The sequence below is a fragment of the Myotis nattereri genome (genome assembly GCF_964212035.1).
Source record: "Myotis nattereri genome assembly, chromosome: 1".
Taxonomy (NCBI): Eukaryota; Metazoa; Chordata; class Mammalia; order Chiroptera; family Vespertilionidae; genus Myotis; species Myotis nattereri.
In genome coordinates, this window is record NC_138075.1 from 22,436,532 (window position 1) to 22,457,133 (window position 20,602).

General features: G+C 48.6%; 1 protein-coding gene across 2 annotated transcripts in view; it reads right to left on the reverse strand.

Moving 5' to 3' along the window:
• Positions 1-4,659: 4,659 nt before the first annotated feature.
• IFT43 (intraflagellar transport 43) overlaps positions 4,660-20,602 on the reverse strand; it is a 71,557-nt gene continuing 55,614 nt past the window's right edge. For both annotated transcript variants that reach the window (XM_081105170.1, XM_081105169.1), the window contains 4 exons: positions 6,101-6,173; positions 5,767-5,842; positions 5,160-5,222; positions 4,660-4,991 (listed from right to left, as the gene is read on the reverse strand). In XM_081105170.1, coding sequence (XP_080961296.1) covers positions 4,926-4,991; positions 5,160-5,222; positions 5,767-5,842; positions 6,101-6,173 — 278 coding nt within the window. In that variant the 3' untranslated portion in view covers positions 4,660-4,925. The remainder of the gene's footprint in view (positions 4,992-5,159; positions 5,223-5,766; positions 5,843-6,100; positions 6,174-20,602) is intronic.

Sequence of the window (20,602 nt, forward strand, 5' to 3'; positions counted from 1 at the left end):
ATCATTCATAACAGCCCCAAACTGGGAACTCAAATGTCCCTTCCCTGATGAACAACAGTTAGACAAAATGTGGTATGGATCCATACAAAGGAACACCTGTCAGCCATCAAAGAACGAACTGCTGATACATGCTACAACACGGATGAGCCTGGAAAACATGCTACGTGAAAGTAGCCAGATTCAAAAGGTCACACAGTCTACGAGTCCATTTACATGTACAAAGGTAGAGGGTTGGGAAGCAGGCCAGTGGTTGCCTAGGGCTGGGCGTGGGAGCGGAATTGATGTAAGTGGACACAGGGATCTCTGTAGGGTGATGAAAATGTCCTAACACCGGATTATGGTGATGGTTGCAAAACTCCATAAATTTACTCAAATCTCTGAACTGTATACTTTCAGTGGGTGAATTTCAAGGCATGCATGTTATACCTCAATAAAAGTGTTATAAAAACAGAACTGAAAAGCTCTAGTGCCAAGCCATTCTGTGCACAGCTATATGATGCATGGGGGGAAAGGAAGGTGGTAGCCCTTAGCAAAACACAGGTGTTGCTGCAATAAAATATCCAATGTGACTTACCGTATCAATCACATCCAGTTCTAAAGTCTAACCGCAGTCAGCTTTTACCAGGCATCACAATCCTAAGAGGACAGTACGAATATTATCCCCATTTTACAGATGAGAAAACAGAATCTGAAAGGGAAAGCAGCTCACGCGAGGACCCACAGCTACTAAGTGGCAGAGCTGGGACTGGGACCTGGGCCTGCCTGATTCCGGAATCTGTGTTCTTTGCCACTGCTCCCTTCCTCCTCCCCCTACCGCCTTCCCCACTGACTCCCTGGCCCCCAGCAGGAATGCACAGCACTGCTCAGGCAAGCAGAGCAAGGACGCTAAGCTGTCTTAATTTGCTGGATAGGTCTCCAGCACCAATGCTCCCGGGAGCCCCCGTAACCACTAATCAAGAAAGGCCTTGACGTATGTAAGCAGCACATTTTGGTGAAGGCACTAGCGTCACTTTCTGCCTGGAACACGTAGTTCCCAAAGCCTGTCTGAGTGTCCCAGGGTTTAGCAAAGACGAGCCAACACTCAGGGGTAGAGACAACCTTAGGGTCAGCCACAGGCCTGCCCAGATGAACTGCTCACTCAAGCTTTGCATCGGAGCTGCAGGTTTCCAGGGCGCACTCCACGCCGGGCCCTACAATGCCACCCTGTCCTCCCGGAACACTGGCCTGGCAGGGAGCTGGCAGCAGCCTCCTCACCCCTGGTCCGTGGCAGACAGAGCTCATTGTTTCTCTCTCTCTCTCTCTCTCTCTCTCTCTCTCTCTCTCTCTCTCTCTCTCAGCATTACCTGTTCACTTCTGCCAGGCCAAGGCACGAAGAGGCTGTGCAGCCGTTTCGATAGCATTTTCTGCAGGCTGCCTGGCAAGCCCACAGAGGCCTAAGAGTGTGAGTGTCTCTGAAGGGAGCGGACCCTGCACGTGCAAAGTCTTTCCTGTGATAAGCCCAGGCCTTGGGCGCACTGGACAGGGCGTCTCCTCTCCCCTTGTCCCCTCCACCCCGGACACACTGGCTTCCTGCCGCTACTCAAATGAGCCAGGTGCATGTCCTCCTGCTGGCTTTTTTGTTTTTTTAAATCTGCACCTGAGGAGGATATGTTATTTATTGATATTAGAGACAAAGGGGGGCGGGAGGGAGAGAGAGAAGAAACATCGATCAGATCGGCCACCTCCCACACACGCCCCGACAGGGGTCAAACCCAAAACCTAGATATGTGTGCCCTGACTAGGAATGGAACCACAGACCTTTGAAGTTCAGGACGATGATACTCCAACCAAAGGAGCCAATGGCCAGGGCCTCCTGCTGGCTTTTTGCAAGTACTGCTCTCACTCCTTGGAACACTGTTCCCCAGGTACCATCTTGTTCCTTCTTTTACCTTCCTCAGGTCTTTGCTCAAATGCCACCTTTTCAGTGAGGCCTTCCATGTAAAATTGCAATGTCCACCCCAGCACTCCCTTCCCTGTTCTGCCATATTTTCCCCCATAGCGTCTACTCCCATCTGACATACCTATTTCCTGTATTTGTCCATCTCCCTCCCAGGGGTGTGCTAGAGGGGAGGGAGTTTGCCTTTTCTAGGTCTGTCTCTGCAGTGCCTAGAACAGAGCCTGACATGGACTGAGTGCAACCAATATCTTAGAAGGAGCAATGCAGACACCAAGGGAGATTTTGTCAGAGACCAGCTGGGACTTCTCAAGCCAGCTCAGAGGTGACACCAGCCAGTCTAGGAGAAACCAGTAAGGACCTGTCAACATGCCACATGGAGACAGCTGCACCAAGACACAATCCATGCCTCCCCCACGTCTGCACAAAACCGCACTGCGGGTACCTGCAGGTGCTGGTCCATTCTGCCAGACCTCGTGGGCCAGCTTCTTGGGAGGCCCTGTGAAGTCTGGGTGGGCGACCCCGCTGGCTGGAACACAAGGAAGGCATCTCAGATGTTGAGTGAGAACGGGGTGGATGTCGGCTCTGGAACAAACTGTCATTCCCCAGGAACGCTGAAGAGGGGATGTCAAATGCATGGTAAAGGATGAAGCCCCGACAGGGCCTGGTCTGGACAGGTGCCAGAATTGGCCACACATGCCTTGAACCCGGCTCTTGTCCAGGCTCACATAACAGCACTGTTCCTCTCCCTGGTCCATAGCTTCCTCCTCACCCACCTAAGCCATGATGACGGGCTTCACATCCAAGCTGATGGAAGCCCTCTGCCCTGTGGTCACTCCATACAAAGAACAGATGCCTGGTCAAGGGCGGAGGGGTGGTAGGCAGCTTCTCCCAGCACATTGCTCATACTGCCCACTACAAACCAGATCCCTTCCCCAAGCTGAAGGCAGTAGAGCGGGAACAAAACCACGAGTGTTATAAGCACAGCGGTGTCAGACAACTTGGTTTTGAATTCCAGCTCTGCCACCAAGTAGATGGATAATCTCGGGCCATCTCTTTACCTCTCTGACCCTTAGTTTCCTTATCTGTAAAATGGGCTAACAACCATGTCAGCTTTGTTGGGTAGTTGTGAGAATTAAGCAGAATTCCTACATGCAAGCCCAGTTCCTGGCAGGTGGTAAGTGTTCCATACATGTTAGATTTTGTTGCTGCTGTTGTTATAAAATAAAGGAAGAGAGGGAGGAAGTCAACCCCTAGCTACCTGCTCCCAACGGCTGAAGACCTCCAAGGTTATGAGTCCCGAGGCAGGTGAAATTGCTGGTAATTAAGGTACTAGAAAGGCAGCCTTTCTCCTCTGGGCTTCAGAACCGTGCAGGCTCAAGAAAAACCAGCCTGAAAGGAAACTTCTCAGTGACCATGGGAATTATTCCAAAGAGGGGCTGTCGGGGCTAAAAGTGTGACTCTGGAGGGGGAGGAGAAGAGACCCCAAAGCCACCAAATCCCAGAGTTTATAATTAGTAGCCCAGCATCCTCTGTGCCTGCACAGGGCCTGCCTGGCTCAGGGGGAAGGGCACACATAGTCATACAAAAACAACCCCCCAGTGGGTTTTTGAAGTGCTGAGCCTCTTTGTTTGTCTGAATTTTAATGAGGGGCCAGGCAGGATGAGAGCAGCACTCACTCCCTGGCCAGGAGTGGGCTTCCTTAGCTGCCAGCCCTCACGGGCCTGATCCAAAGCGGCATCTAGGAGGGGCGGGCCCTCAGATGAGATGTCTTGGGGAGGAAGAGAGAAAAACAAAAACTAAAGATGCCTGTTTAGAAAAAGGCTCGGGCTCTACTCCAGATCTCAGCGCATGTTGGAAACAGGCGGGGAGCCACAGAGACAAGCAGCTGCGTGTCTGAAAGGGCAGAGGGAGGCCGGGCTCCCTAAGAGAGCGTTTCTGTGGAAGGCTCAGGGCTGCCACGCAGGCCCCTGCTTCCGAGAACCAGGAACGAGGCTCTGGGAACCTATGCAGAAGGAAACACGCTTTGGGAGCCCCAGGCACAGGTGGTGGGAAGATGGTGAGAGGAGTGCTATCAGAAAAGCCCCCAAACCCCGATGTGAGGAAGGGGTCACCTTTTCACACCCACTTCCTGCTGTGTCTTCAGCGAAGCCACCTAAAAGCACGAAGGAGACAGTGCAACTTCACTGATTCAAGGGAAAGTCCGCAGTAAGAAAGGCGTCCCGCCAGGCCACCTGGCAGACAGCCGCTTGCAACCCCCATACCCGGGGCCCAGGTGCTTACAGGTAGTTGCTCCAGGGAACTGCTGTGGCCTCTGTGACTGAGCAATTTCTTCGCTCCCTGATCTAGCTTTCCCTCATGCTCTTCCACAATGGGCAGAGCTCCCATAAGATTGTTTAAAAGCTGCTTCCTTCATCTCCATGAGTCTTTCCAAGAGGGCGCTGCAAAGAAATGGGAGAGATAGCAACAGAAAAAACAATTTAGCCCTGGACGGTTGCTCAGTGGTTAGAGCATCGGCCTGCAGACCGAAGGGTCGTGGGTTCGATTCCCTGCCAAGGGTACATACCTTGGTTTCAGGTTCCTCGGCCCCTATGGGGGCGTGTAAGGGAGGCAACCAATTGATGTGTGTCTCTCATGTTGATGCTTCTCTCTTTCTCTCTCTCCCCATTTCCCTCCCTTCTACTCTCCCTAGAAATCAATGGGAAAAATATCCTCTGGTGAGGATTAAAAAAAAATTTTTTTTAAAGAAAAAAGCAATTTATTACAACTGAAAATATCAATGCAGTCTCCTGAAAGTAAGTATTTTTATTACAAAATATTCCATATGAAAACTCTAAGCTCCTTGCAAGCTTTTTTTAGTTTTAGGCTTATTACATTTTTTAAAAAGTCCAAAGCAGAGGTTATTCTGTGCAGAGAGTGGTCTGTTGTCCCCAAGGGCTCAGGTGTGTGCAGACTCTCCCACGGGGTCCTCCTTCGCTGCCTGCAGCAGGTCTCACTCGGTGAGAAGCTCTGACGACACCTCAGTGTACAGACGGTCCCAGTCCCAGCCAACATCGTCCTGCCGAGAGAGGTACTGCTAACTTTCTTGGGACAAAGGAAGGCCTTTCCCTGCAACCGTAGCCCACCGCCCAAGCCCAGAAGCCAGGGAGGCCGGGGTCAGCCTGGGGAGCCAGCTGGTTAGAGGAGCCAGCGGCTGAGGGAGCAGGAAGCAGCTACTGCTACGTACTTCCCGAACTTCCTGCTCTGGCGCGAGCACTTTGGTGAGGAGCTTCAAGTCGATCGTTCCATCCTGTAAATGCAAATAGATATAGATATAGATATAGATAGATATAGATATAGATATAGATATAGATATAGATATAGATATAGACATAGACATAGATGTGCATTTCGAGAAGCCTTCAGACAATTAACTCTTGTAAAGTGAGGAGGATCAGGTTGTGTGGGGTAGACATCCCAAACCCAGAGCTGCAGGAATGCTTTCTGAAAGAGTAAGAACGTGAGTGGACCACACAGCCACTGAGGGAATGCCACGAAACCCCCAGGCTGGGCATTCTCTGGGGGAAGGTCAACATCAGGAGGGCAAGGCGTGGCAGCAGCCTTTCTCTAGGGCCTGCGTATCTGTGGACCCCAAGTGGGCAGCCATGGAAGCAGGTGGGAGCTGTGCTGGAAAACACTGGAATATGCAGCCCGGAGATGCTGCAATACCCAAGGATGGTGCCTCCAGCAAAAGGACTGTTGCCAGGCAACCTCAGAGGCGCGTGGAGGAGATGAGAAATCCCTGGGGATGTTGCCTGGAGTCCACCCCTCTATGCAGGAGCCACTCTACTCACCAGGGTTTGAAAGGCTGCGCACTTCATGAGGTCATTGTCCAGGTCACGGTAGGTCATCACCCGGTTTACTTGGACACTGCAGGAAGAGAATGTGAGGAAACCACAGGCAGGACCAGTTCCAGGAGTGCTGCTGGGCCACCGTCCCAGAGCCTCCTAGGCAGCTAGGGAAGACCAATCTGGGAAGAAAGTGTCTAATAAAATGGGACCCTGGGAGGGAGCCCCCCACCAGCATCTGGGTCTGCACTGGGGGGCAGCACCACCGTGGATGGCACTTGAAGTGTATTAGCTCGCATGTTCCCTGCCTCCCTCCAGCTTCAGACCTAATTTAACATACCTGGGCGGGGCTGCCACCTGCAAAACGAAGTCTTCTTCCTGTACTTCTTCCAGATCCGGAATAACAGGAATATCTGCAATGAGAGGAGGCGGCAAAACGGTCAGCAGCATGAAGAGGGGTCTTGCCTGCTTCCTCATGTATTACTTATTCCTTCAACAGGCCAGCATGGGGCTATCAGCTGGGGGTAGAGTAGACAGACAGACAGTCTCTGGCCGCCAGGGGCTCCCGGTCCAGGGCTGTGGGACTGAACTACAGGTGCACATTAGAATCAAAGGTAGAATGTCAACAAGTCCCAAATCCTGGGCTTTACCCCAGAACCAGCTGGATTAGAACCTCCCGGGTAGGGCTCAGGCATCTATATTTTCCCTAAGATTTCTTCGACGATCCTGATGTTCACTCCAGGTTAGGAGTCACTGGTTTGGGTCTCCAAGGAGAAATGTAAAGAAATGAGAAGAGCGTCCCAGGCAGCATTAGAGGAGAAGAGGGAAGGGGAATCAATGAATAAGCCTGGCAATGGTTAGAGACAGAGGAACTGAGAAAGCGCAGTGCCATGAGGTGAAGGTCACTATGGCCTCCCCGTGACCGAGGTGCACATGTGCATTAGCTCATTGTAGTCTTTGCAATCATCACAGTCTCCATGGCCCTGAGCCTGCATCTGAAGGTCACTTTACACGTAATGATACAGCCTGGCTCCCAGCCGTGTATCCGAGATCAGGCCTGCATTTGCCAGGTCTACTGCAAAACAGTGCTGCTCCTAAAGATGACGCTTCTAAGGTTGACGCTGCTCTTGCTGTCGCACAGAGACTTTCCTTGCCTGGACTCTCCACATGAGACAGACATACAGACATAGAAGGAGCCCCAAGGCCACTTCTTTCACCAATTTAATGACGTCATGCAAATGGAGAAACAGGCAGCACATCACTTAACTGTGGCAACTGACTTAAGGTACAAAAATAGCCCACGTCCTCCTGGGGACAACCTAACACCCGACAGAAGAATTTCCTTCTCCAGTGAGTATTACTGACCGGTAGAGGGTTTTCTTTGTTTTAACCAGACTGCAGACAGGGGCAGAGTGAAAGAAGGCCACGTGGGCTGAGACAGTCCCAGAATTCCCAAACCAACACAACTATCAAAAGGAGGAAAACATCCCAGAGAGGAAAGTAAAAAACCCTTCATTTCTGCTTCCATGGGCTGAATTCAATATTATTTTTAAAGGAGATGCAGAATCATTTCAAGAAAATGAAGACCCTCGCCTCTGTCAGGCTATTCAGTACTTAAACTGAGGCTGCTGTAGTCAAGTGAAGCCCAAGTATTTGTGTGGCAGTTCCAAGCCTGGAGTCTTTATTGCTGCTTCAGACTGTGACGTTCCGGATGCTGTACCTGGAAAAAGAGAAAGTATGCAAGGGAGACACAGAAAATAAGACACACAGAGAAAGAGACAGGCAAAGAAAGAGAGTAATTAAAAGAATGAAAGAGGTAAAATAAAAACAAATGGCTGATAGGGAAAATAAAGACATATCACCACCCCCAAAACGATGAGCCACATTCGGCAAGTCCTCTGTCTAGAAAGAAGCTACTGAGAGCTTGGACTGCATCTCCTTGTCCTGCTGAAGAATTAGAGATGGAATTCTCTAGGATTCTGTCTTACGCTAACGGAAATTTAGCTTTCTTCCTCACTCTCGCTCCGCGTGACTAACACTCCATGGTGAGGGCTGCCGCTGACAGTGCCGTTGGAGCCCAGGGCGGGTGGGGCCCCCAGGCTGGTGCGACCCGCAGACCCAGCAGCGGGGTAGGGGAGGCTGGCTGTGCCATGCGCCATCAGCAGCGTGACAGTTAGTGATCCAGTTAGCTGCTCCTGGCTCTCCTCGGACGTGGAGTCCAGCCTGAGATGAATATTCAGAAGTTGGTAAGAAAGTGCCCCTGCTGAGTGTGGGGCTCAGGACGGGTCTTCCCAAAGTCCCCTTTCCCTCCACACACTAGCATTTGGGCCCTGTCAACTCCGCCCAGCTTCTCCCAGCTCTGAGGACTGCACTGCGGCCCAGTGTCCACTCTGACTCCCCACAGGCCTCTCGCCTCATCCCCACCCCCTCCTCCAAATGTGCACCAGGGAGTGTGGGGCTGGCCCATCTGTGACAGATCAGAGGTCAGTCCGGGCCTTGGCAAAGGCGCCTCTCAGAGTGGCACTGGTGGGGCTGGCCACACAGTGGGATTTCTCTCTAATTGGAAGCCTGGTGCCCAACAGAACCCGGTGCACCGCCTGAGTGGGACAGAGCCAGCGATGACAGCCAGGCCAAGGCAAGCTGGAACATTCCGGTGCAGTGACAGCTTGAGCCATCGCAGCAGAGTCAGGCCATCCAACTCCCAGCCCCAGTGGAACAGGTGGCCGTGGAGCAGGTTTTGGGCAAACTTCAAAGAACTTCACAATTTTACAGTTTCTGATTTATAATCACAGACAAGTACTTGCTCATGTGTACATAATAGGTTTGGGGAATTTTTGTTCTTTCTCTCCTTCCGTGGCCCCCTGCCCCCGCCCTAATCCCATACACATACCATGAACAAATCTAGAAAATGGACTTAAGAAATCCACCTCTTCACAAAATTACCTACCCGAAAAGGCCCTGCCTGCGCTCGGCACAGCTACTTGCCTGCAAACCTGGACTCGTGACCCAGTCTCATTCAGGTTGTCAAGTTTAACTTTCAAACGCACAGGATTTTAATAGAGACAAGAGGAATACAAGAGTCTGCTCTAGTACTGTTGAAAGCTATCGCTACTTTAAAAAACCTCATAACTGTGTTAACTTTATTCTCATTTTCTTCCACGATGCTGAAGAACATGAACAGAAACAATGAGTTAAGTATATGGGTAGGACTCCTGTCCAGCAGTTACGAGTGCAGGCTCTGGAGGCAGGATGGCTGGCTTCGACTCGCCCATGTACTAGCTGTGTGACTTTATCCTCTCTGTGCCTCAGTTTCCTCATCTATGAAACTGGTAGAATTGTGCCCACTGCATTCAGGTGTATTAAATGCAACAATCTTTATAAAATGCTAAGTGCCATGCTATTTGGATTCATTTAACAGATATAATATTGAGCAGGGAGAGAAAACTATAGGTCTCTACCGCCGTTTTCTCATTTACTCCTGCCCATTTTCCAGATGAGAGCACTGAGGCTGAGGAACATTAGCAGTGTGCACTAGGTGAAACCATTAATAACAGAACCAGGCTTCCCACTCCTGTCTGACTGCACCCGAGCTTGTCCACACCTCACCTGCGCTTTCTTTGCAAAGGCACAGAGACGCCTCCTATAGGTGAGATACTGCCTGCTGACCAACAGCTTTCACTTTGCCTGAGACTCAATGTCCTCTGTTCTTGGGTATTTCCTTTGATTGGTTACCTCCTGCATGCCTCCCAGTGGGGATCAAGCCCACAACCCAGGCATGTGCCCTTGAGCCTGCACTCGTAACTGACCGGAATCGAACTCGGGACCCTTCAGTCCGCAAGGCGACGCTCTAGCCCTTGAGCCAAACCGGCTAGGGCCTACCTGTCTTATTTTTAAAGGTAAAAATAATACCCTATGTGGTAATACATACAAATACTGCAGAAAAGTTTAAAATGAAACTTCCCTTTCCTTATATGAGCCCCAGTTGTCTCCCTAGAGGTAGTCGCTATTAACAAATTCTTGTATATACTGACTGAAAATAAGTTATGCCTACCACAGCACACACATCCTTTAAAACAATGTTTACAAATGGGATCACTTTCCATTCGTGTCATCTGTAACTTGCTTTTATCCTTCCTGATAATGTACCGATACATCTTATTCCTTTAAGTGGCCACCTAATGTTATTGACCAGATGCTCCATGTCTTTACTCCCATCCAGGGAGGACCTAATTTAGAATTTTGGGGGTGGGGTGGGGTGGGAGGTAGGGAAGCTCCCTGAATTAGGGACAATGCAGCTGAACGCTGAAGGATAAGCAGGATTCAACCCGGCAGGGGATGGCAGGTGCAAAGGCACTGAGGTGAGAAGCACCCTGTAACACTGAGGAAACTGAAGGCAGGCCGGTGTGGGTGGCATGTGGGGCCCGGGGCAGAGTGGCACGGAGTGAGGCAGGAGAGAGGTGCCTCGTGCCAGGTGAGGAAGATCTGTATCAACCAGCCAGGAAACATGGACCGGTGCCTGTTACACACAAGACCCCTCTGAGGCACATTAGGGGAAACCACGATGGACTAAGCCAGCAGTTCTCAACCTGTGGGTCGCAGCCCCTTTGGGGGTCGAACGACCCTTTCACAAGGGTTGCCTAAGACCATCGGAAAACACATATGTAATTACATACTGTTTTTGTGATTAATCACTATGCTTTAATTATGTTCAATTTGTAACAATGAAAATACATCCTGCATATCAGATATTTACATTACGATTCATAGCAGTAGCAAAATTACAGTTATGAAGTAGCAATGAAAATAATTTTATGGTTGGGGGTCACCACAACATGAGGAACTGTATTAAAGGGTTGCGGCATTAGGAAGGTTGAGAACCACTGGACTAAGCAAAGTTGCAAAGAGGGTCTATATGTAAAAAAATAATAAATGAACAGAATAAGGAAAATACACACCCCTTCTTTTATGAATCATCTCGGAATCCAACAAGCAGAATTCAGAGCTTTCTACTTTGTCTTTCCATCCTTCTTCATTCAAGGCCACAGGGTAGACCTCACTACCCTGCAGTAGGTAAAGTAAGTGATACTGGCCCTCGGCCTGCCCCCTAGATAGTGAACTAGCTGAAGGCAAGGACCACATCCTGGTCACTTCTGCATTCCCAAGGACTGGAAAACTAAAGGAGAACAGAACAAAACTGAGTCCACAGATGCCCCTCATACCTGAAAGTCACACACACGGAAGAGCCGTGTCAATCTTCTCTATACTATCCCATTACAGTGTAAGTGCCCCTGAATACTCAAGTTGCCTAAGTGGGTTCGCTTCACAAGAATAACCAAGAGGGTTCCTTGCGTACTTCCTAGATTTGACACCATCCTAGCAAAGGCTTTGCCTCCCCTCAGAGCTGCTCCTGCTGGGAAGGGTCCGTGCATATGCAGGAAGCAATGGATGAGTGGGGTCAAAGCTGCAGAGGAAGTCATTCAAACATGGTCCACATGGACCTCTATCCTGAGGCTGGGTCCCACGCTCTCCCCACTGCTCCCTGTGTGTTTCTTTCAGGATCACTAGTGTGTCCCACTGTATAATCCACTTTCTGGGGCTTGTTAATGCACAGCAAAAGCAATAAGAACTTATTTCAAAGAGAAAGATTGTTGCCAAATGGGAAACTCCTGACGATACCAGAACACTGGTCTGCCAACAGATCCACCAACACACCAACTACCAGCTTAAATGAGGGCTGCTTAGATAAAAAATAGAAATACATAAGGGAAACATATGGGAATACCAGTAGGATCAATTCCACCTGGTTTAAAAAATGCGAAAAGCTGCCCTAGCCCTGGAATATTCATTACGAACAGAAACATATACCCACGCACTAAAACACTAACCACCCAGTGGAGTCGCAGTGTCAGCCCCTGTGGCCGGACAGTAGAAGCCGCTGGCCTCTTCCTGTGAAGCTGACCCCAGCTCCCTGCGTGCATTTCGTGATCACCGGCGTTCAATCCGGCTGTTGTCTGCCAGTCTGGGTATAATTAGAACAGAAAGTGATTTCTGAGACTCGAGTCAGCCTGAATGAGTGCCCCTGAGCATTGCTCAGGCTCTTCACCTGGAACATGAATGTAAGTTCCACAGGACGGAGAGAGCACAGGAGGCACCCCAACCTGGCCCTGGCCCCACAGGACGGAGAGAAAACAGGACGCACCCCAATGTGGCCCTGGGCCCCACAGGACGGAGAGAACACAGGACGCACCCCAACCTGGCCCTCGGCCACAGGACGGAGAGAACACAGGAGGCACCCCAATGTGGCCCTGGGCCCCACAGGACGGAGAGAACACAGGAGGCACCCCAACCTGGCCCTGGGTCCACAGGAAGCCTTCCTCTCTGCGTCCCTTTAGGGTCTACTCTTTGCTGATTTTCTTGGTTGGAGCTTTCTTTTTTTAAACATGTCTTTATTCTTTCTTTTTTTAAGAGGGAGAGGGAGAAACATCAATGGGCTGCCTCCTGCACGCCCCTTACTGAAGACTGAGTGAATCTGCAACAGGACATGTGCCCTGACTGGGAATCGAACCAGTGACCTCTTGGTGCATGGAGTGACACTCAATGAGGCTGGTTGGGGCTTTCTGAATGGAATTTCCTGGTCACTTGCAGGAGGGTTTCCAGAGCTACGTCAAGACTGTGCTGTCCTCCAGCACGCTCTGACCCTGACACCGTAGTAAATAACACAGGGTTGGTCTAACCTGCCAGGCTCCTTGAGGTACTCGCTGATGACATCTGTCCCTCACTTCAACCACGAACTGAGCTCCCAACGCCAGGGCCCTGCCTGGTCACACACACTCTCTTCCCAGAGCTGCCTTCCCACCCAGTGCCCTGGCCACTGCCGAGCACCCACAGGCCGTGACGGGCCCACAGCCACCATCCACAGCCAAGCTCAACAACCAATCGACATGAAAGGGATCTGGACATGCTGCTTAAGGACAGCCCAATACAAGCAACCCCCAATTTTGTGGCCAAAGTCAACAGACCTCAGCAGAGCTCAAAGGCAAAAGGAAACAACATCCACAGTTTTAGGAGACGGCAACTTAAACCAGAAATCATTATAATTTTTCTCTGCAGCTGCAAAACTTTGTTTTACTGAACGCCGTTACCTTCTGCATCACGTATAGGGAATTTTAAACAGGCAAATGGAAGAAGGTCTGATTGAAGATGAAGTTAAGTGAAAGAAATTGGTCTCATTTAGCCCATGACAGGATTCATCTGTGTTCCCAAGTCCACTGAGGTGGCATCATGGGCGTTTCATATTCATGAGCTGCGGCGACACTGTGTCCCCTCATTTACAAAGAGCCGTGCTCAGCAAATCCTGTCCCTGTGGATCCTCCGTGCATTTCATGGTCTTGTCAGAGAGACATCAAACGCTCCAGTAACCAAATACCCGAAAATGGCTTTAATTAGTGGATCTCAATCGTATAAATAATTTTTTTTCTAAGTGAAAAAATGGAGAATTTTTTTAAAAGGGAGAAGAAAAGGGGAAAGCAGTAGGCAACAGGCTTCAAACACCCGAAGGAACAAGGGGAAGAGACGGTCTCAGAGGAGCTCCGGAGTGAGCCCGGGCCCGGCACCGTCGGTCCCCTGCTCTCCCGGAGTCAGGGTTCGAAGGGCACAAACTCTGCAGGTTGCCGGCAGGTCCGCTTTATGAAGACTCATCCCTTGTGATTTCGCCTGAGTCGAGCCGGCCCAGCCTGCACTCACTGCAGGCAGAGTGGGAGAAAGGCAAAGAGAAAGGAGGCTGGAAACTGCGATGTTGGCTAGAGAGCCACGCTGCCAAGGCCGAGAGACAGGACTCGCTGTGAGCAAAATGCGTGGCCTACGGTGCGGCCGAGTGTCTGGGGGCAGGTCCCGGAAGAAGTATGTGATAGAGCAACAGAGAAAAAGAGATGTGCCATCCTGAGATGCCAGGTTGGGTCTGCACATTTAATTTTCACCCGTGTCCTGTATGTTGAAATACCGCCATGCTCCTGCCAAGCCGAATCTCTCCTAAGGCTGCCGGGGAAAGATCACAGACCTTAAGATCAAAACAGCTGATTGTTCCTCACAGCCCCCAAGTTGGGGGGGACTCTCCTGGTGGACGATGGGTTGGAGTGGAAGGTTCCGACTGATTCCGGTTTCTGAGATAAGCCCGGCCTCGGCACAGTGAGGTGTTGCTGGTTCATGAGCAGAAAAGGGGTTTTGCTAAGAGTGGCGCCTCAGCTCGTGGTCTATCATGGCCTGTGAAAGCCAGATTTCATATCTTCCACAGAGGGAAGTGGTAACATTTCTGAAGGAGCCACGAATGCAGCACCCCAGAATGAGGTTTTTCCCATCACCTGCAGTGCTGAGTGCTGAATAAGATTCTGTATCGCCCTGGCCGGTGTGGCTCAGTTGGTTGGACATCATCCCGTGCACCAAAAGTTGCCAGTTCAATTCCCAATCAGGGCACATACCCAGATTTCTGGCTTGATCTCTGATAGGGGGTACATGATGCAGCCAATCCATTTTTCACTCTCACATCAATGTTCCTCACTCCCGCCCTCTCTCTCCCCATCTCTCTAAAAAAATCAATTAAAAAAAAAAAAGAATCTGTATCAGCCATGCAAAGGGTCATCAATCAGGATTGAGCCTTTCGAACCATTCAAAGGTAGTGCTCGCAAGAGACGAGCACAGCTCAACAGGATTCTCTATGGGAAAAGATCCCATTCGGCCCAGGAGCCTGGCATTGGGAGGGCCTGCTGCGGTGACCTCCAGGGAACATTGCATCACTGGCTACGGACAGTTGAAGGAAACAAAAAACAATGAATAGGAATGCTCTTCACCACTCCAACAGCTCTCAGAGCTTCGTGGTGGTTCCAGCTTTGATCTGTTGAGTTATGTGAAGAACAAGGAGGGGTGAAGCACTTTAAAAATTTAGAGGAATAAAGTGGCTGGAAGGAATGGAAACTGAGGAACTCTCCATTCTCTTTAATAGGACCCAAGATGAGTGACATGGCATTAAAGTGACAGAAAACACCTTCTCAGAGCCGCCAGAAGAAGTGTGTTAGAAACCAGGCATATCTGATTCTATTTCATCCTCTTTGTGTTACACTAAAAAAAAACACAAGACAAACTGCACTGCTTTCATTCTAAATCCTTAGTTTTGTATTTTCCTTATATATATTTATTAAAAAAATGCTACTTTGATCAGTGCCACCCGTGCCACCCTCACACACAGAACTCTTCTGAGCGGTCCCCTCCGTGCAAGGCCACTGCTGGTGACAGCCAGCTGGTTTTGATCACAGCCATTCCGAATCGGATTTTCATAAGATAGATGAGGAGTCTTACTGCTGCTCTCTCTCTTATCAGATGAGAAACAGAGGGGGAGGGGGAGGACGGGTCCTGAGGGAGCCGCACAACAATCAAGGGCTGCGTGGTTCTTTCTCTGTCCCTCCACTGCTGCAATTTTCAAAGGCGTTCGCCTCGGGCACTTTTAAATGATGGTGTCTCAATTCTGTAATCATCTTTCAAGAACTTTCTCTTAAAGGGCCTTTTAGGTAAACCTAGTCTGTCAACCACACTTATGGACTCAGGAATCACATTCCCAGTATGTGTCCTATGTGTGTGTATATAGACGAATACACACACACACACACACACACACACACACACACACATACTGAACATCTGTGAATTTTTAGAAAGTTGGTAGAACCTAAAGCTAGATCAAGTTCATTTCCTGCTAGGGTAAGAGGTCCCCTGTACTTCTCCCAGAGAATTCTGCTCTAGGTGGATTAGGTCCTTCTTTGGGAACTAATTTCCATGTGTGATAAGTCAGAAAGAAAAGACTTCTCCACCTGAGGGCTAAGTGATATGCTATGTCCAACTCAGATGCATAAACATGCCTGTCCCCTCTCACCTCACCTAAGACATATCTGGCTGTCAGTCTTCAAACCGACTAAAGCAACATGGCCATCTATTTGGGAGAACACAAAGCCACAACGCCACCAGCCATCCGAGGCCACAACTTGCTGTGATTCTGGTCGCAAAGACTATTTGGAGCAGCTCTACAACTCTACCTATCTCTTCTCATTGCAGAAAACATTATGGCTCTTTATACAGACTCCAGCTTTTGAACAGACATCCTAGAACACCAAGCCTCATTTCTTTCTAGTCAAATACAAATCTAAGTGGTCTAAGATCTCCCTGGGCAGTGGTCCTCACCAATATGGGTCTGTCTGCATTCAGGGCCTCTCACCTCCTTTCATCCCTCATACATGCATTCCCTTCACACAGTGTGGAGAAGTCCCGTGCCTCTCCCAGAAAGCCGAACACTGCTTAAAGCAGTCACATCTGGGACAGTCACAAAAGTAAATGGGATTGGTTTTGTCCTAGCCTGATCCTGTCTTCTGTATTCAACCAAGCCAGCATCCAAGGAGTCACAGAACAAATACCCTGATCTCTATCATGATTTCAGGGAGAGTCAGCTGTCTCTGACTTGTCAGCGCTTAATGTTGGATGATTTATTATTAATCACATTCCTCCAGACTGTAGCATGACAGACTGCTGTCGGAGCTTCCTGTGTGTTCCTGGAGGAAGGTACTGCAACCTACTTCATTTCCAGCATGCGTGCATGGCACAAGACCTGCATTCTTCCCTCTTAACTCTTCAGACGGGGACATGCAGGTAAGCCGCTCACATGAACAAAGTAACTGGAACCCCGAGGTCACTGCCAACTGTGTTTCAGGCAGAGGTGCTCGTGATGGTAAGTTTGGAAAGCCTGGTGTGACCTAGAGACTTCAGGGCACCACTAGGGGCATAAAGAGCTCTGTCCCAGCTCTGCCAACGAAGCAGGAGGTCTGGGCCAGACTCTGGGCTATGCTTGGACCAGGGTAAGGTAGAAGACGATGAGTTCTCTCCAGAGGACCCAGCATAGACACAAGAATTCATTATCTAAAAGCAATCGCAATGAATTTGATAGAAGATAAAGCATAACAAGGAAGAGAGGCCTGGTCAAGCCTGAAGATTCTGCTTCATGTCACAGAGCTTTAAAGACCTGGCCTCCGGCTCTTCTCTACTCAGCCTGGGTCTGTTGTAGACATGACTCCAGTGGGAGGCTCAGCAGAGCTGAGGACATGGGCCAGCAGGTAATCTGCACATCAGGATAGGAGAGCAAATATCCAATCTGAGTGGAGACAAGCCTCCTCAGCCAGGAGGGCGGAGAAACGAGCCTACCACTTCCCACAGCAAAGACGGAGGCCGTGAGAGCGGAGTGACGCCCAAAGCCCATGTCTGAATTCCAGCTCTGCCACTGCTGGAGGTGGCGGACTAGAGCAGCTGGTTCATGCTGGCTTGTAAGAACCAAAGGCTAAGTTTTTAGGAATTCTGCATGCAGGCTGTTAAACGTAAACATTATTAAAGATTAAATTATACACCTTTACAACGAAATAAACTACATTAAAAAGGAAGGTAATGCTCAAAACTCACTGCTTCCTAAATTTTTACCTATGCTCTGGAAATTACTTACATCTAATGTAGCAGTATGGTGAAAATATGATACACGCACTAGTGTGCTACTGCCCATCTCTTCCCAGCTCCATGATCAATTATGTCACGTTGGGAGCTTGAAACCAACCATGGTGGGCGTATTTACACCACAGAGACCGGCAAACACTACCAATGCAGATGTCTCCCCTCCACCCCACCCCAAGAGCTGATTGTTAAATACAGTAGTTCCCCGCCCCTTATCTGCACAGGTGCCAAGACCCTCAGCGAATGCCTGAAACTGAGGGCAGTACCAAACCCCATGCATACTATGTTTTTTCCTATACATACATACCTATGAAAAAGTTTGATTTATACTAGTAAATTAGACACAGTAAGAGATTAACAACTAATAATAGAACAGAACAATTATAACAAATACTGTAATAAAGGCTATGTGAGTGTGGTCTCTCTCACTGTGACAAGGGATCTGGTAACAGAGGCAGCTACGAAGTGACGAACGCGCAGGTAGTGTATACAGCATAACTCTGCTGGACAAAGGGATGACTCGTGTCCGAGGAGGGACAGGGTGGGACAAAGTGAGCTTTCACCACGTTACTCAGAACATCACGCAATTTAAAGTTAACTGCCTCACGTCCAAAACGAGAACCATCCCACACGCTACGATATTTTGAATTTAATTTAAAAAATCAATTTGCAATTAATGTATAAAAATAAATATATACTCACAATTCAGGTGTTCTTGAATATTTTCAGCTGAAAATCCTCATGAAAACGATTTTAAAGTCGGTCAGGGCTGCCACTTAGGGAAAAGTTTTTTCTATAGATGCGCGTGGCATGTGGGGAAGGTCTGCCGCTTGTGTCTACGGACGCTTATGGCGTACAATGGGCTAAAACTTACGACCTGCTTATTTCTGAACATTTCCACTTACTGTTTTCAGACCACGCTGACCATGGGTAACTGAGACAGCACAACCACAGATAAGCGGGGAGGTCTGTATTTACCAGCACATCACTACTGATTAGCCACGTGACTTCTGGGAGTTACTTAACTTCACAAGCTTCACTTTCTTCCTCTGTGAGAGGGTGATAATCAGTGCTCCTCACAGAACTGGGAGAATTACCTGAAGGACTACAGGTAAAGCAGCGCAGTGCCGGCTCCTGGTAAATACTTAAACATTCATTATCAATACCATTTCTTCAATACAAGACTGACTTCTTTTTCAAATTTCTTACTCAATATCTCACAAAGAGAACAACAAAGCTTAACAAAGCACAGAGACAAAAGATAGGACAGATAATTCCTGGACCAGTCCCCCGCCCCATTCTTGCTGTGGATAAGTGTAAATAACGGTGTTCCTGTGCATGTTTGTGTCAGGGAAAGAAAGGGAGGCGTGGATCTAGAAAGACCTTAGCATCTAGTCCTAGTGACTTTGAATTTAGAAAAAAACGAATTGATTTTAAGGAACACTATTTAATTTAAAAATTCAGTGCTGGTTAGAACAGTTTTTAGAGAAGTAAAGGAACTAAGTTTAGGAACCACTTGAAAAATCCCAGATGTTGTACTGAGCCTGAGGAAGGGATGCTAACATAATGAAACAGTCTTGCTCAGCGAGAGAAAGGGATGGAGACATCAGGGTTCCAATTGATCTGTACTTAAATAATTCTTTCCACTTTCCCTTTCTCTGCATTAAAGCTGTTTAGGCTCAGAATGACTGCTATTTGCAGGAGAACGGACGAAGGATATAGTGGAAGGATTAAGCAAAGAATGAGAAAGAACCCGAAAGAGAGTTAGAAAGCCTGAAGACAGAGATGAATGGGAAGAGGGGAGAGCGAGGGCGGCTGAGTGATAGCCCTCTATAGATAGCATTTTCCTAATTCCACTGACAGTCTGGCATCTCACATCTCATCCAGCCTCATTGCTTGGCTGTGTTCAGCCACTTTTACCTATTTTCCCTGTTGACATGGATAGAAAATTGAGCAATTACCCTTAAACTCAGAGCTCTCAGATCATCCAGATTGCTACACTTGCAGAATTAAGTTCCCAATTGCCCCTGGCTAGAAGGGGCTCAATTCAGCTTGTCCTTTAGGAATTAAACACTTTTTGGTTGGCCATAAGGATTTATTATTCCTAAGGATTTGAGATAGTCAATTCTGTCAAAACTGGACCCCAGGATGCACAGAGCACAGCCCTCTCCAGGGGGACACGGCATGCAAGAGGCACCGGGAGCTGCCAGAAGAGGGGCGACAATTCCACCCACAGTCCTGGGTTACGCCAAGATGCAATGGTTATTTGCAAGAAAGAGCTAATCCTTTTTTTAAAGCTTTTGTTTTCAAAGACTTTCCACCTTGTAAAAGAGGGGTGGGGAATGTACGCCCTCGGGCTGTTATAAGGCCTGTAAAATCATTTGGCCTGGCCCTGCCAAAGCATTAGGGGTGAGTTAATTAAATGTTTGACCAAATAGAGCAGGCTAATTTTTATGTTGATAATTTTGTATGGCCTGCGAATGATGTTTTAAGTATCCAAATGGCTCTTGGCAGAGAAAAGGTTCCCCATCCCTATTCTAAAGTCATATTTTGAGACTCACAAGTTCCTTCTTAATTTGAATTAACTCTGAGGTAAACTTTGAAAGCTGAGTCCATAACTGTGTTTTCAGGGATTGTCTCAGTTTGAACGCTGTTCATCTTTTTTAGAAACGAGAAATTTTTCTCCCATTGGTGTGCCTCTCAATGTTCCTCCTTAGAGTTTCACGTTTTACCCAGAGTTCACATTCTAAGAGCTGGATTTAGAGCTGGAAGAGACCAAACAGGCCCGGAAATGCTTCTGGGGTTAGGGAGGTGACATGCCTTTGCACCTGCTGTTTTCTCTACCAGGGTCCCCCACCCAACCTCTCCCCCCACTGCTGGCTACTCTATCTCCCTTCAAGTTGAAGCTGAAGTCACTTCATAGCAGCCTTCCCTCGTCACCCAATTCAAATCAGTAGACTCCATCGCAATGTGTCCTTACTTAGATAGTTGTGACAATTTCTTAGTCCCTATTTCCCTAATTAGACTGTAAGCTTTATAAGGACAAGGACTAAGAATGTTTTGTTCACCATCATATCCCCAGTGCCCTGCCCTACGCATTATACACAATAGGTATTCAACAAAAGGTGGTTAAATGAATGAATGAATGAGTGAATGAATGACTTGCCCAAAGTCACTTGCAGAGATTGGGCTTAATCCTATTTCAGAGTTGATGTGTTTCTCTAACATATACAACCTTCCATGACAGAAGAGGTCTAAAAGCCTTAGGGAAAATCAGTAACTTGACTCCAAGAATACAGCTGGATGATTA